Consider the following 15,931-nt stretch of genomic DNA (forward strand, 5'->3'; position numbering starts at 1 on the left):
TCTATGGGGCGCGGCTACCGCGGGGCTCAGCCCGTCCCGCCCCCCGGCTCTATGGGGCGCGGCTACCGCGGGGCTCAGCCCGTCCCGCCCCCCGGCTCTATGGGGCGCTGCCACCGCGGGGCTCAGCCCGTCCCGCCCCCCCGGCTCTATGGGGCGCGGCTACCGCGGGGCTCAGCCCCCGGCTCTATGGGCCGCGGCTACCGCGGGGCTCAGCCCGTCCCGCCCCCCGCGGCTCTATGGGCCGCGGCTACCGCGGGGCTCAGCCCGTCCCGCCCCCCCCGGCTCTATGGGCCGCGGCTACCGCGGGGCTCAGCCCGTCCCGCCCCCCCCCGGCTCTATGGGCCGCGGCCACCGCGGGGCTCAGCCCGTCCCGCCCCCCCCCGGCTCTATGGGCCGCGGCCACCGCGGGGCTCAGCCCGTCCCGCCCCCCCGACTCTATGGGGCGCGGCCACCGCGGGGCTCAGCCCGTCCCGCCCCCCCCCCGGCTCTATGGGGCGCGGCCACCGCGGGGCTCAGCCCGTCCCGCCCCCCGGCTCTATGGGCCGCGGCCACCGCGGGGCTCAGCCCGTCCCGCCCCCCCGGCTCTATGGGCCGCGGCCACCGCGGGGCTCAGCCCGTCCCGCCCCCCCGGCTCTATGGGGCGCGGCTACCGCGGGGCTCAGCCCGTCCCGCCCCCCCCCCGGCTCTATGGGCCGCGGCTACCGCGGGGCTCAGCCCGTCCCGCCCCCCGCGGCTCTATGGGCCGCGGCTACCGCGGGGCTCAGTCCGTCCCGCCCCCCGCGGCTCTATGGGGCGCGGCTACCGCGGGGCTCAGCCCGTCCCGCCCCCCCAGCTCTATGGGGCGCGGCTACCGCGGGGCTCAGCCCGTCCCGCCCCCCGCGGCTCTATGGGGCGCGGCTACCGCGGGGCTCAGCCCGTCCCGCCCCCCCCCGGCTCTATGGGGCGCGGCTACCGCGGGGCTCAGCCCGTCCCGCCCCCTGGCTCTATGGGGCGCGGCTACCGCGGGGCTCAGCCCCCCCGCCCCCCCCCGGCTCTATGGGGCGCGGCTACCGCGGGGCTCAGCCCGTCCCGCCCCCCCCCCGGCTCTATGGGGCGCGGCTACCGCGGGGCTCAGCCCGTCCCGCCCCCCCCCCAGCTCTATGGGGAGCGGCTACCGCGGGGCTCAGCCCGTCCCGCCCCCCCCCCGGCTCTATGGGGCGCGGCTACCGCGGGGCTCAGCCCGTCCCGCCCCCCCCGGCTCTATGGGGCGCGGCTACCGCGGGGTACCGGGGGGCGAGGGAGCCGGGCCAGGTCCCTGTTGTAGGGAAGGGGCGGGGCCGAGCTCTCCCCCCCGACCCCCCCGTGCGCTGGGCTCCCCCGGGCGCACCCCGCCCCGGAACTACAGCTCCCAGCAGGCCCCGCGCGGGGGCGCAGACGTGGCCGGAAGTGAGGTGCGGAGCTCGGAACCGCCGTCGCCAGGTGACGGGCCTGGGCCCATCGAGCGCGGGGGCCGGTCTGGGCGGGGGGGCTGCGCTGCGCTGCGCTGCGCTGCGCTGGGCTGGGGGGGGCCGGTTGGGGCTGCGCCGCGCTGGGGGGGGCGGGGGGGCCGGTTGGGGCCGCGCTGCGCTGGGGGGGCCGGTTGGGGGGGGCCGGTTGGGCCGCGCTGATCCCGGCGCTGCCCCCGCGCGTCTCTCCCCGGCAGGTCGGAGATGCTGAAGGCCGTGATCCTCATCGGGGGGCCGCAGAAAGGTGGGACTCGCCCCCGCCCCCGCCCCGCCCCGCTGCTGGCCCGTCGGGTTCTGGCTGAGCTGCCCCCCCCACCGTGGCCCCACAAAGCCGCCAGCCCCCCCCGGCCCCCTCCTGCTGGCCTTGGCCACGGCCGCCCCCGTCAGCCGGGCGAGGGGCGCGGGGTGAGGGGCGTCGGGCGAGGGGTGCGGGGCGAGGGGTGAGGGGTGTGGGGTGAGCGGCAGCAGGCGAGGGGCGCCAGGCGAGGGGTGTGGGGTGAGGGGCGCCGGGCGAGGGGCGCCGGGCGAGGGGCGCGGGGCGAGGGGTGTGGGGTGAGGGGCGCCGGGTGAGGGGTGTGGGGTGAGCGGCAGCGGGCGAGGGGTGTGGGGTGTGGGGCGAGGGGTGTGGGGTGAGGGGCGCCGGGTGAGGGGTGTGGGGTGAGCGGCAGCAGGCGAGGGGCTCTGGGCGAGGGGCGCCGGGCGAGGGGTGTGGGGTGAGCGGCAGCAGGCGAGGGGTGTGGGGCGAGGGGCGCCGGGCGAGGGGTGTGGGGTGAGGGGCGCCGGGCGAGGGGTGTGGGGTGAGCGGCAGCAGGCGAGGGGTGTGGGGCGAGGGGCGCAGGGCGAGGGGTGTGGGGTGAGCGGCAGCAGGCGAGGGGTGTGGGGCGAGGGGTGCGGGGCGAGGGGCGCCGGGCGAGGGGTGCGGGGCTCTGGGCGGCAGGCGATGGGCTCTGGGCGCTCTGCGGCTGGGCCCGTCCCCTGCCCCCTTGTCGCAGTCCGGCAGAGGGTTGAACGCCCGGGCGGCCCCCGTGGGCTCCTTCGCCAGCCTGGGGGCCGTGGGCGCCGTGCGGGGGTCTCTGCTCGGTGTCCCCACCCTGTTCCCACATGTCGCACCCGTGACCCCTCCACCCCCCCCAGGTCTTTCTAATCTGTCCCCAGAGTTCAACCCGATCCCGTCCAGTAGCACGTCCCGCTGGGCTGGCGGGGCCTTGGTGGACGGGCCTGGCCTGGTCTCTCCGCCACCACCCCCAGCACTCACGTAGTGCCCTGCGAGCCCTTGGCCAGCTGGGTTGGGGCTGTCTTGTTTCCTTGGCTCTGGGCACGGCACTTGGTGCCAGGAGGGGGAGCTGCAGCTGGCCACCCAAAGGCTCCCGCCTGCCCATCTGCTGGTGCTGGGGAGGAGAGGGCTGTGCACCCCTGTGAGCCAGGCTGGTTTGGAAACCCCTGCTCAGCCCGTCATTGCTTCGCCCAGGGACTCGCTTCCGGCCCTTGTCCTTCGAAGTCCCCAAGCCGCTGTTCCCCGTGGCGGGGGTGCCCATGATCCAGCACCACATCGAGGCCTGCACCAAGGTATGAGCCGGGCGGGGCGAGGGCTGGACACACCTGTGCAGGGGTGAGGGTTGTTCAGCTCTAGGGCTCAGAGCTAGAGAGCAGGGGTGGATTTTAGCTGAGCCCATGGGGGGCTGGGGGAGAGGGCAAGGCCTGGCACTGGGCTCTCTTTGCACCTAACCACCATGTGTCCTGCTCCCAGGTTCCATGCATGAAGGAGATTCTGCTTGTGGGCTTCTACCAGCCCACAGAAGCCCTGAGCCGCTTCCTGGCGTCTGCGCAGCAGGAGTTTAAAATCCCAATCAGGTGTGTGGATAGGAGCCCTGGCTCCGGGCCCATGGCCAGGCTGTGGGCAAAGCCAGGGCTGGCAACTTCCCACTCTGAGTCGGGGTGGGAGGTGCAGGGTGTGTGATTTGTAACTTAGGCGACCAGGGTCCCTGCTGGGGGAGCCTTGGCAACCAGGCAGGATCATTTGTAGCCTGGGCAACCAGGTGACGCCACTCCGAGCTGCCACTCTGAGCCAGACGAGAGCCTGGCTGGGTTTTGAATATGCAAAGAGATAGAGCAGTTAGAGGAAGGGAGGGAGGCTGGAGAGGAGCAAAGTCAGGCCAGGCCGGGTTGAGCCAGGGGCTCCAGGTTGGGGTTCTCTTGGCTGGGGGCGCGTGTGAATCTCCTTGTTGGTGTGCTGACAAGTCTGTACCTCTGTGCATCTCTGATGCCTAATAAACCTTTTCTTCCACTTGCTGTGTGTGAGTCTCTTCTGGCTGTGGGTGGGGTGCAGAGCTTGGGGACCCCTGAACCCCATTACAGGGGGGCATAAGAAAGACCACGCGGGATCAAACCAAAGGTCCTTCTAGCCAAGTGCCTTGGATAGTCCCAGCTGCTTCCGAAGGAATGAACAGAACAGGGCGACTGTTGAGTGAGCCGTCGGGTCTTCTAGTCACAGCTTGTGGCAAAGAGGGGCCAGGGACCCAGAGCAGGAGGCTGCCTCCCTGCCCATGCAGCCAGCCACAGCCCTGGTCCTAGCCCTAGCCACCTTCTCTAGTTCTGTCTTGAACCGTGCTATTGGCAGCCTTCACACCTGCCCGGCAACAAGTTTCCCCCTAACTATGCCCTGTGGGAGCAATGTGTCCTCTTGTGTGTCTGAAACCTGCTGTCTGTTAATTCCCTTTGTGACCCCCAAGCTCACGTCATGGGAAGAGAAATTGACTTTAGTTTTCTTCACATCAGGCATGATTAATTTAAAGACCTCTACCCTGCCCCCCTCAGCTCCCTGTTTTTCACGCTGAGGTCCCAGTCTGTTTCATCTCTCCTCACACGGAAGCTGTTCCATCACCCTGATCACTTTTATTGCACTTCTCTGAACCGATTCCAATTCTGGTACAGTTTTGTGATGGGCAACCAGAAGTGCATGCAGTAATCAAGCTGTGGGCGTACTGTGGATTTACATAGTGGCAATATGATGTTTTCTGTCTTACTCTCTCCCCATTTCCTCATGGTTCCTAACATGCTGTTGGCTTTTTGGATGGCTGCTGCATATGGAGCAGATGTTTTCAGAGGACTATCCATGATAACTCAAGAGCTCTTTCTGGAGTGGTAACAGCTAATTTAGACATTATTTGAGATGTATAGTTGGGGATTATGTTTTCCAACGTGCAGTACTTTGCAATTATCAACGCTGAATTTCATCTGCTGTTTTGTTGCCCAGACGCCCAGCTTAGTGAAATCCCTTGATGATTCCTCACCGTCTGCTTTGGACTTCGCTATCTTGAGCAGTTTTGTATCATCTGCCCATTTTGGCACCTCCCTGTTTACCCTTTTTCCAGATCATTTATGATTCTGTTGAACAGACTGGTCCCAGTACAGCCCCAGGGGACCTACCAGTTATCCTGTGTTCTGAAAACAGACCACGTTTGTTCCTGTCTTCAGCCATTTACCCATCCATGAGAGCACCTGCCCTCTGGCCCCCGGACAGCTCACGTTGCTTGGAAGCCTTTGGCGAAGGCCGTTGTCCAAGGCTTTCTGGAAGTCTAACTGCCCTCTAGCCCCTGGATCCCCATTGTCATCCCCTCAGCGATTGTACAGCGTGGGGAGGCCTGCTTTCCCTCTGCCTGCCCCCCGTTCTCCCTCTCGCTGTGTCTGACCGCTCTTTTTGGTGTGTTCACCAGTGGCCTGGGGCTGAAATCAGGGCTTGCAGCCTATAATTGCTGGAAGGCCTCTGGCTGGACTTCCTGCTGTCATGTCTCCTGACCTGGTGACTAGCCTTTTGTCAAAGGCAGGAGATGGATGGCACAAGACAAATCACTTGATCATTGTCTTGGGTTCACCTCCTCTGGGGCACCTGGCATTGGCCACTGTCGGCAGACAGGATACTGGGCTGGATGGACCTTTGGTCTGACCTAGTATGGCCGTTCTTATGACCTGTCTCAGTTCTCTGTTGCCTGAGTGGGATCCCTGCAGGCCCAGGACACCAAGGTCTTAGCTGGCTGCTGCCATTCCCCGGGTCTCTCTCCACTTGCTGAGCCCGCCTGAGCAGGCAGACGGGGTTGTCTTGCCATAGAGGCCCTGCTCCCAGGAGCGGGGCATGGGGCCGCTGTCCTATGTCCTCTCCCTGGGCCCAAGGCTGCACTGGTGTTGCCGTGGCAGGGAAGCCTCTGGCTCACAGGTGGGTCTCATCAGTGTTCCTCGTAAGCCAGGTGCTTGTGCAGCTTCTCAAAAGATAGCCTGATGCCACCCAGCTGGCACTGCCAATGGAAACATGCCGTGGTGCACATAATATTATTCTGCACACGGAAGGAGAAGCTTAGAGGGACCCTGGGGCACCATGACCTGACTTGCTTGTAAATTTTCACAGCGCCTCAGGCCAGGGCCTCTGGCACTGCTCTGAGAGCAGCCAGGCCGGGCTCTGGGCAGCGTCTCCCCTTGGCACCTGGCACTGGGGCAAGGAGCCTGCTCAACATTAGCACCTCCTGGCTCTGACCTAGGAGCATTCAGCCTCCTGCTCGCTCCCTGAGGTCCCCCTGGGTGAGATCTGGGGAAGCCTCACATCCCAAAGGGCCCTGCCCCACCTGCAGCCAAATGCCTTCTAGGCAGTGTGTGCCACAGACGGGTTCCTGACAACTGATGACCCAGTGTAGCAGAGAGCTTGCGAGTGTGGAAATCAGGGACCTTAAACAGACTCCATCTGGTGGATCCCCTTCCCCCAGGCAAGGAGACTGAGCAGGTTCCAGCAGGCATCTTCACCTGCCCCTACTGCACTTTCTCAGGCAAACAAGCCACCCGGTCTTCATCAAGACTCCCAGCTGGCGCCTTGCTGGCATTGGACTCTGGTCCTCAGCTGCCAGGACACAGTGTGTCAACCACACTTTGTGCCAGGCAGTGAGTCACACCCACACCTGCCCTAGGGGTCAGTGCTAGGGCCACACACCTGGCTTGCCCCACCTGGGTTCTGGCATGCATGTTCTTGGGATGACCTGTTCAGCTGTTCCCGCTTTGTTTCCCAGGTATCTGCAGGAGTACGCGGCCCTGGGCACAGGTGGTGGTATCTATCACTTCCGGGACCAAATCCTGTCGGGCGGCCCCGAGGCCTTCTTCGTCCTCAATGCGGACGTGTGCTCGGAGTTCCCCCTGCCGGAGATGTTGGCCTTCCAGCAGCAGCACAGCGACCCACACAGCTTTGTCATTCTGGGCACAACGGTGAGCAGGGGGGCCAGCCCAGCCCAGCCCAAGGCTGCTGGGGGTTCCTGCGGCAGGCAGCCGGCTGGGAGCCTTGGACCCCTCTGCACGGAGTCCACTGACCTGTCCCCACTCCACAGGCCAACCGGAAGCAGTCCCTGAATTATGGCTGCATTGTGGCCAACACGGACACGAGTGAGGTAGGGGCTGGGGCCACGTGGGAAATGCTGTCCGGGTAGGGCGGTGGGTGGGCTGGGGGCACTCTGGCCATGCTCCCAGCACGGCCCCAGCTGGCACGTCTGCCCTAGCTGGCGCCCGGCGGGGCGGCACTGGTGAGCAGGCACCATCTCATTGTTCCCCTACCTGGGCAGGACACGCTCTGTTCTGTGCACCACCATAGACACGCTGCCGGTGGGGGGCGCCTGCCTCTCGCCTGGGCAGCCGCCCATGCACTTGGCTCACAGGCAGCACTGGCAGTCAGCTCGCGGCCCCTCCCCCTCAGGTCCTGCACTACGTGGAGAAGCCCAGCACCTTCGTCAGTGAGATCATCAACTGCGGCATCTACCTCTTCACGCCAGTCATCTTCCAGCACATCGGCCAGGTCTTCCAGCGCAGCCAGCAGGAGCGGCTCCTGTGAGTGCCCAGGGCTCCAGCCACCGCCCTCTGCCCCCTCCTGCATTGCCTGACCTTGCCCCCGGAAGTCTCTGCTGCCCCTCGCCCAGCCTGCAGCCGTGCCTGGGTGTGCGTGCCCGCCCAGTGTGGCACCATGGGGTGGCACTCAGCACCAGCTCCCTCCCGGGGAGCCCTGGTTAGCTGCCAGGGCACGTTCTCCACTTCCCCCGCTGTGCTGCTGGGGCTCCTGTTCAGGGTGCCCATGGCTCCGGGCCCTCCAACTCCCTGCACATCTGCCTCTCTCAGTCCACGGCATGGGCAGAGCTCACCTGGCAGCAAGGACTGATACGGCATGGCCCTGCCCCATGGGTTCCCCAGTGCAGAGCCAGTTGTGCGGGGGCACTGGGGAGCACGGGGGGGGTTGGTGGGAGAAGCAGCCCTTCAGCGCCCTTCCTGGTAGCTGCCGTGGGGAGGCCCCGGTGCAAGTGAAGGGGGGCAGGATTCCCGCAACCCAAGCCCTGTGCTGATTGGTTGCTGTGGCATTGCTGCCCATCCCCGCTTCTGGCAGCTGGCAGAGGTGGTGGCTGGGCCAGGCATCCTGCCAGAGGGCAGACAGTGATCCTGGATTAGGGCGCTGGAGGCAGTGGGGCTGGTGGGAGCCCTCGCCCTGTGCATCTGGCCTGGCAGGGAGGAGAGTGCCAACGGCTGGCAGCGTGCGGAGGTCATCCGACTGGAACAGGACGTCTTCACGGCGCTGGCGGGACGTGGCCAACTCCGCGTCTACAAAACCGACGGCTTCTGGAGCCAGATCAAATCTGCTGGGTGGGTGGGGAGTGGGTGTGCGCTGCGAGGTGGGGCTGGGTTACCCAGAGGGCTATATATGTGGGGTCGGGGGGCATGGGGAGCCGGTGAGGGCGGTGTCCCTAATGCGGCTGGGTTGGGGTCGCTGGGGGGCTGTGGGGGGGTATGGGGAGCAGGTGAGGGCGGTGTCCGTAACACGGCTGGGTTGGGGTGGCTGGGTAGTTTTGGGGGGGCATGGGGAGCAGTTAAGGGTGGTGTCCGTAGCGTGGCTGGGTTGGGGGGGCTGTGGGGGGGTGTGGGGAGCAGGTGAGGGCGGTGTCCCTAACGCGGCTGGGTTGGGGTGGCTGGGGGGCTGTGGGGAGCAGGTGAGGGCGGTGTCCATAGTGTGGCTGGGTTGTGGGGGTGTGGGGAGCAGGTGAGGGCGGTGTCCCTAACGCGGCTGGGTTGGGGTGGCTGGGGGGCTGTGGGGAGCAGGTGAGGGCGGTGTCCGTAGCGTGGCTGGGTTGGGGGGGTGTGGGGAGCAGGTGAGGGCGGTGTCCGTAGCGTGGCTGGGTTGGGGGGGCTGTGGGGGTGTGTGGGGAGCAGTTAAGGGCGGTGTCCGTAGTGTGGCTGGGTTGGGGGGACTGTGGGGGGGCGTGGGGAGCAGGTGAGGGCGGTGTCCGTAGTGTGGCTGGGTTGGGGGGACTGTGGGGGGGCGTGGGGAGCAGGTGAGGGTGGTGTCCGTAGCGTGGCTGGGTTTGGGGGGCGTGGGGAGCAGGTGAGGGTGGTGTCCGTAGCGTGGCTGGGTTGGGGGGGCTGTGGGGGGGCGTGGGGAGCAGTTAAGGGCGGTGTCCCTAACGCGGCTGGGTTGGGGGGGACTGTGGGGGGGCGTGGGGAGAAGGTGAGGGCGGTGTCCCTAACGCGGCTGGGTTGGGGGGGACTGTGGGGGGGCGTGGGGAGCAGGTGAGGGTGGTGTCCGTAGTGTGGCTGGATTGGGGGGGCTGTGGGGGGGCGTGGGGAGCAGTTGAGGGCGGTGTCCGTAGCGTGGCTGGGTTGGGGGGGACTGTGGCGGGGCGTGGGGAGCAGGTGAGGGCGGTGTTCCTAACGCAGCTGGGTTGGGGGGGCCGTGGGGGCGCGTGGGGAGCAGTTAAGGGCGGTGTCCGTAGTGTGGCTGGATTGGGGGGGACTGTGGGGGAGCGTGGGTAGCAGGTGAGGGTGGTGTTCCTAACGCGGCTGGGTTGGGGGGGGACTGTGGGGGGGCGTGGGGAGCAGTTGAGGGCGGTGTCCCTAACACGGCTGGGTTGGGGGGGACTGTGGGGGGGCGTGGGGAGCAGGTGAGGGCGGTGTCCGTAGCGTGGCTGGGTTGGGGGGGCTGTGGGGGGGCGTGGGGAGCAGTTGAGGGCGGTGTCCGTAGCGTGGCTGGGTTGGGGGGGACTGTGGGGGGGCGTGGGGAGCAGGTGAGGGCGGTGTCCGTAGCGTGGCTGGGTTGGGGGGGACTGTGGGGGGGCGTGGGGAGCAGTTGAGGGCGGTGTCCCTAACACGGCTGGGTTGGGGGGGACTGTGGGGGGGCGTGGGGAGCAGGTGAGGGCGGTGTCCGTAGCGTGGCTGGGTTGGGGGGGACTGTGGGGGGGCGTGGGGAGCAGTTGAGGGCGGTGTCCCTAACACAGCTGGGTTGGGGGGGACTGTGGGGGGACGTGGGGAGCAGTTGAGGGCGGTGTCTGTAGCGTGGCTGGGTTGGGGGGGACTGTGGGGGGGCGTGGGGAGCAAGTGAGGGCGGTGTCCGTAGCGTGGCTGGGTTGGGGGGGACTGTGGGGGGGCGTGGGGAGCAGTTGAGGGCGGTGTCCCTAACACGGCTGGGTTGGGGGGGACTGTGGGGGGGCGTGGGGAGCAGGTGAGGGCGGTGTCCGTAGCGTGGCTGGGTTGGGGGGGCATGGGGAGCAGTTGAGGGCGGTGTCCGTAGCGTGGCTGGGTTGGGGGGGACTGTGGGGGGGCGTGGGGAGCAGGTGAGGGCGGTGTTCCTAACGCGGCTGGGTTAGGGTGGCTGGGGGGCTGTGAAAGGCTAGTGGGTAGCAGGTGAGGGCGGTGTCCGTAGTGTGGCTGGGTTGGGGGGGACTGGGGGGGAGCGTGGGTAGCAGGTGAGGGTGGTGTTCCTAACGCGGCTGGGTTGGCGGGGGACTGTGGGGGGGTGTGGGGAGCAGTTAAGGGTGCTGTCCGTAGCGTAGCTGGGTTGGGGGGGCTGTGGGGGGAGCATGGGGAGCAGTTAAGGGCGGTGTCCGTAGCGTGGCTGGGTTGGGGGGGCTGTGGGGGGGTCATGGGGAGCAGTTAAGGGCGGTGTCCGTAGTGTGGCTGGGTTGGGGGGGCTGTGGGGGGACGTGGGGAGCAGTTAAGGGTGGTGTCCGTAGCGTGGCTGGGTTGGGGGGGCTGTGGGGGGGCGTGGGGAGCAGTTAAGGGTGGTGTCCGTAGTGTGGCTGGGTTGGGGGGACTGTGGGGGAGCGTGGGTAGCAGGTGAGGGTGGTGTTCCTAACGCGGCTGGGTTGCGGGGGGGACTGTGGGGGGGTGTGTGGAGCAGTTAAGGGTGCTGTCCGTAGCGTAGCTGGGTTGGGGGGGCTGTGGGGGGGCGTGGGGAGCAGTTGAGGGCGGTGTCCATAGCGTGGCTGGGTTGGGGGGGCTGTGGGGGGGCGTGGGGAGCAGTTGAGGGCGGTGTCCGTAGCGTGGCTGGGTTGGGGGGGAGTGTGGGGGGGCGTGTGGAGCAGGTGAGGGCGGTGTCCATAGCGTGGCTGGGTTGGGGGGCTGTGGGGGGGCGTGGGGAGCAGTTAAGGGCGGTGTCCGTATCGTGGCTGGGTTGGGGGGGGCTGTGGGGAGCAGGTGAGGGCGATATCCGTAGTGTGGCTGGGTTGGGGGGGCGTGGGGAGCAGGTGAGGGCGATATCCGTAGCGTGGCTGGGTTGGGGGGGCGTGGGGAGCAGGTGAGGGCGATATTCGTAGCGTGGCTGGGTTGGGGGGGCGTGGGGAGCAGGTGAGGGCGGTGTCCGTAGCGTGGCTGGGTTGGGGGAGACTGTGGGGGGGCGTGGGGAGCAGGTGAGGGCGGTGTCCATAGTGTGGCTGGGTTGGGGGGGACTGTGGGGGGGTGTGGGGAGCAGGTGAGGGCGGTGTCCGTAGCGTGCCTGGGTTGGGGGGGCTGTGGGGCTGTGGGGGGTGTGGGGAGCAGTTGAGCGTGGTGTCCGTAGTGTGGCTGGGTTGGGGTGGCTGGGGGGCTGTGAAAGGCTCGTGGGTAGCAGGTGAGGGCGGTGTCCCTAACGCGGCTGGGTTGGGGGGGCTGTGGGGGGACGTGGGGAGCAGTTAAGGGCGGTGTCCGTAGCGTGGCTGGGTTGGGGGGGCTGTGGGGGGGGCGTGGGGAACAGTTAAGGGCGGTGTCCGTAGTGTGGCTGGGTTGGGGGGGACTGTGGGGGGGCGTGGGGAGCAGTTAAGGGCGGTGTCCGTAGTGTGGCTGGGTTGGGGGGGCTGTGGGGGGGGCATGGGGAGCAGTTAAGGGCGGTGTCCGTAGTGTGGCTGGGTTGGGGGGGCTGTGGGGGGGCATGGGGAGCAGTTAAGGGCGGTGTCCGTAGTGTGGCTGGGTTGGGGGGGACTGTGGGGGGGCGTGGGGAGCAGTTAAGGGCGGTGTCCGTAGCATGGCTGGGTTGGGGGGGCTGTGGGGGGGGTCATGGGGAGCAGTTAAGGGCGGTGTCCGTAGTGTGGCTGGGTTGGGGGGGCTGTGGGGGGACGTGGGGAGCAGTTAAGGGTGGTGTCCGTAGCGTGGCTGGGTTGGGGGGGCTGTGGGGGGGGCGTGCGGAGCAGTTAAGGGTGGTGTCCGTAGTGTGGCTGGGTTGGGGGGGCTGTGGGGGGACGTGGGGAGCAGTTAAGGGCGGTGTCCGTAGTGTGGCTGGGTTGGGGAGGACTGTGGGGGGGCGTGGGGAGCAGGTGAGGGCGGTGTCCCTAACGCGGCTGGGTTGGGGGGGCTGTGGGGGGACGTGGGGAGCAGTTAAGGGTGGTGTCCGTAGTGTGGCTGGGTTGGGGGGGCTGTGGGGGGACGTGGGGAGCAGTTAAGGGCGGTGTCCGTAGTGTGGCTGGGTTGGGGAGGACTGTGGGGGGGCGTGGGGAGCAGGTGAGGGCGGTGTCCCTAACGCGGCTGGGTTGGGGGGGCTGTGGGGGGACGTGGGGAGCAGTTAAGGGCGGTGTCCGTAGCGTGGCTGGGTTGGGGGGGCTGTGGGGGGGGCGTGGGGAGCAGTTAAGGGCGGTGTCCGTAGTGTGGCTGGGTTGGGGGGGCTGTGGGGGGGGCGTGGGGAGCAGTTAAGGGCGGTGTCCGTAGCGTGGCTGGGTTGGGGGGGCTGTGGGGGGGGCATGGGGAGCAGTTAAGGGCGGTGTCCGTAGTGTGGCTGGGTTGGGGAGGACTGGGGGGGGGCGTGGGGAGCAGTTAAGGGCGGTGTCCGTAGCGTGGCTGGGTTGGGGGGGCTGTGGGGGGGGCGTGGGGAGCAGTTAAGGGCGGTGTCCGTAGTGTGGCTGGGTTGGGGGGGCTGTGGGGGGGGCGTGGGGAGCAGTTAAGGGCGGTGTCCGTAGCGTGGCTGGGTTGGGGGGGCTGTGGGGGGGGCGTGGGGAGCAGTTAAGGGCGGTGTCCGTAGTGTGGCTGGGTTGGGGAGGACTGGGGGGGGGCGTGGGGAGCAGGTGAGGGTGGTGTTCCTAACGCGGCTGGGTTGGGGTGGCTGGGGGGCTGTGGAAGGCTCGTGGGGAGCAGTTGAGGGCAGTGTCCCTAATGCGGCCAGGCGGCAGCTGGGTTCAGACCCCTTCTGGAGTTTGGGGGGCTGTGGCTGCGAGTCCTTCAGCACCCCCCGACCTATGCCTGACCTGACCATGCTGGGCTGGCCCTGCACGGCACTTTCCCCTTGGTGGACACTCAGTCAGGCAGGTCCTGGGATGCAGGGGCCCCTCACTCCCATTGTCTCCTTCCCCCAGCTCCGCCATCTACGCCAGTCGCCTCTACCTGAGCCAGTACAGGGAGAGCCACCCAGAGAGACTGGCCCAGAACAGCCCGGAGGGGCCCACCATCCGAGGTACCCGCCTGGCTCTGCCCCTCTCCCCAGGGGCAGGGGCAGGGGCAGGGGCAGGGGCCGGCCGCAGCGCCTGGGCGTGCTGCTAGCTGAGCCTGCACGCTGCGGTCCCCCCTCGCCCGAGGGCTGCCAGGAGGTGTGAGGTGTGCCTGCAGGGCAGCCCTGTGGGCACAGGGTTTCTCTTGGCAGTTCCTCTGCCCGCCTGTTGCCCAGCCTGGGTTGGGAGGGGTTGGGGTGCAGAGCATCCCCTCACCTTTCTTTGTGTTGCAGGGAACGTGTACATCCACCCGACAGCCGTCATTGACCGCACTGCTGTGGTGAGTGCCAGGCTGGGGCGCCCAGATGGCAGTTTTCCAGCCCAAGCGGGCCGGGCGCCACTCTCTGGGCATCACGGCCGGGCTCTGCTCACAGCCTGCCCTGCTCTCTCCCTCCAGCTGGGCCCCAACGTCTCCATTGGCAAGGGGGTGACGGTGGGAGCCGGCGTGCGTGTGCGAGAGTCCATCATCCTGCACGGGGCGTCACTCCAGGTAGGGCAGGGCCGGGGCAGCCTTTCAGCCCCCTCCGCCCGTCTGCTGGAAATGGCAGCGTGGACTGAGCCTGAGCTGTCTCCTCTGCTCCCCAGCTCGGCCCCGGTCAGCCCCACACACTGACCCCAGCTGTGCGGGGGCCCTGCCAGAGCGGTGGGAGCAGGGAGGCCGGCTTGGGCCCGGTTTGGGGGCCCGCTGAGGCTCTGCCTGACGCTCACCCCAGGCTGCCTTATCCTCAGGATCACACCTGTGTGCTCAACAGCATCGTGGGCTGGGACAGCACCATCGGGCGCTGGGCCCGGGTCGAGGGGACGCCCAGTGACCCGAACCCCAACGACCCCTATGCCAAAATGGACAGCGAGACCCTCTTCAGGGACGGCCGGCTCACGCCCTCCATCACCATCCTGGGTGGGTCTGCTGGCCTGGCTGCAGCGAGGGCTGGCAGTGCGGGAGGTCTTGGGGCCACCAGCCGTGGTTGTCCTGTGGGGCAGGAGCTGCAGTGGGGAGGAGCAGGGCTCTGTCTGGGGGCGGGGGAGGGTGCCGTGGCCCCCCCCATGGCCCCCCTGAGTGCGTGGCCCTGGCCCTGGGAGGGGTGGGGAGCCTCCCCTGGCTCTTCCTGGCTGACTGGCTATGTCTGTGGGGGAGCCGGGTGCGTGGCCCTGGCCCTGGGAGGGGTGGGGAGCCCCCCTGGCTCTTCCTGGCTGTGTCTGTGGGGGAGCCGGGTGCATGGCTCTGGCCCTGGGAGGGGTGGGGAGCCCCCCTGGCTCTTCCTGGCTGTGTCTGTGGGGGAGCCGGGTGCGTGGTTCTGGCCCTGGGAGATGTGGGGAGCCCCCCCCCGCCGGCTCCTCAGGGCTGACCGGCTGTGTCTGTGGGGGAGCGGGTGCGTGGCCCTGGCCCTGGGAGAAGTGGGGAGCCCCCCTGGCTCTTCCTGGCTGTGTCTGTGGGGGATCCGGGTGCGTGGCCCTGGCCCTGGGAGGGGTGGGGAGCCCCCCCACCCCTGCCCCGACTCCTCAGGGCTGACTGTCTCTGGCTCTCCCCTGCAGGCTGCAACGTGACCATCCCTGCAGAGGTCGTGATCCTCAACTCCATTGTCCTGCCGCACAAAGAGCTGAGCCGCAGCTTCAAGAACCAGATCATCTTGTGAGGGGCTGGCACCCGGAGCCTGGCTGAGGGAGGAGGGGGCCGCTGCTGTACCCCAGGCCTTGCTTCTCAGGGTGCCCTGGCTGCGGCACAGGCGCTTGGCCCCACTGGCCGGCAAGCTGGGCCTCTCCAGCCGCTGCAGGGCCCCAGGACATTAAAGTTGAAGGAATCACTGCCAGCCCCTGTGTGGCTCAGCCTGGGCTAAAACCCTGCTCCCAGGGTGTGTCAGAGACGGGGACCCCCAGGCGCTGTCCCCGTCCACAGGCAGGAGTGACTCTCGCTCAGCAGCAGAGCAGCGGGTTTATTAGCCGACAGGACACAGCCTCCTACAGAGGGGTCAGTGCAGCAGCCAGTCCCGTCCATCTCGGGGAGAGGAGGCCCCGAGGGGGGCCCCAAGCCGGAGCCTTGTCCCCCCTTGTCTCTCTCCCCCGGCCCAGGCTCACTGCCTTCCAACTCCCAGTTCGCGTTGGACCCGGGCACACCCCACCTCCTGCCTGTGTGCTGTTCCCCAGGGAGCAAAGGTGTCACCGGGGAGCCCCCGTTACCACTGGGCACTGACGCTGCCTAGTGCAACTTGGGGAATCGCCGGGGAACCACAGGGCACCCCCGGGGCACAGTCCCTACACGCCCCCCCTCGTCAGAGGCTCTCCTGCTGTTTGCCCACCCCGGCGCTCTCCCGGCTGGGCAGCACAGACATCTCCCTGCACAGAAGCGGGGAGATGCTGGGGTGGCTGCAGGGGCTGTTCCCTGACCTGCCCCTGCAGCGTTAAACTGGGCACTTCTCAGTTCACAGGCAGGCTTGTCTCGCACGGGGTGCTGGCTTGGCAGGGCCAGCCCAGGGCACCTAGCAGCAAGGCTGGGCAGCCGAGGGCTTAAGCTGCCAGTCTGGCGGGCCTCCTGCGCTAGAATAGCAGCGTGGGTGGTATTCGGGGCTAGCAATGGAGCACTTACCTGGCCTTCCTGCCTGTGTCCTCGCAGCACCCACGGCACCTGGGCTTGAGCCCATCCTGTGGGGTGCAGGACCTCCCGCTGGCGGCCTGGGCGTGGGCCATGGAGTCCCGGGGAAAGGCAGCTGCTGGTAAGTAGTG

The 15,931-nt window shown here is 67.9% G+C and overlaps 1 protein-coding gene across 3 annotated transcripts; it reads left to right on the forward strand.

The window, feature by feature from the left end:
• The first annotated feature begins 1,404 nt into the window (after window positions 1-1,404).
• GMPPA (GDP-mannose pyrophosphorylase A) lies at window positions 1,405-15,016 on the forward strand. 3 transcript variants are annotated; one of them, XR_012646428.1, is made up of 13 exons: window positions 1,405-1,458; window positions 1,682-1,728; window positions 2,953-3,050; window positions 3,232-3,335; window positions 6,533-6,725; window positions 6,845-6,904; window positions 7,207-7,337; window positions 8,004-8,138; window positions 13,082-13,179; window positions 13,447-13,493; window positions 13,611-13,703; window positions 13,966-14,111; window positions 14,747-15,016. XR_012646428.1 is itself a non-coding variant. In XM_075001612.1 (13 exons), exons 2-13 carry the CDS (start codon window positions 1,689-1,691, stop codon window positions 14,845-14,847), a joined length of 1,269 nt encoding a protein of 422 aa, XP_074857713.1. In that variant the 5' UTR covers window positions 1,405-1,458; window positions 1,682-1,688; the 3' UTR covers window positions 14,848-15,016. The 3 variants fall into 3 exon arrangements, 2 of the variants coding, with proteins under 2 accessions (XP_074857713.1, XP_074857714.1); XM_075001612.1 differs by having other exon boundaries at window positions 13,943-14,111; XM_075001613.1 differs by lacking the exon at window positions 8,004-8,138 and having other exon boundaries at window positions 13,943-14,111.
• Window positions 15,017-15,931: the final 915 nt, after the last annotated feature.

The sequence above is a fragment of the Carettochelys insculpta genome, chromosome 8, assembly GCF_033958435.1.
Source record: "Carettochelys insculpta isolate YL-2023 chromosome 8, ASM3395843v1, whole genome shotgun sequence".
Taxonomy (NCBI): Eukaryota; Metazoa; Chordata; order Testudines; family Carettochelyidae; genus Carettochelys; species Carettochelys insculpta.

What these genes read in the sequence shown, in the direction of transcription:
- GMPPA (XM_075001612.1), top strand. Translation starts at nt 1,689, where the DNA reads ATGCTGAAGGCCGTGATCCTCATCGGGGGGCCGCAGAAAG. An exon ending in GAGTTTAAAATCCCAATCAG is followed by an intron (nt 3,336 to 6,532) that starts GTGTGTGGATAG and finishes TTTGTTTCCCAG; the next exon opens with GTATCTGCAGGAGTACGCGG. An exon ending in GGAGGGGCCCACCATCCGAG is followed by an intron (nt 13,180 to 13,446) that starts GTACCCGCCTGG and finishes TTTGTGTTGCAG; the next exon opens with GGAACGTGTACATCCACCCG.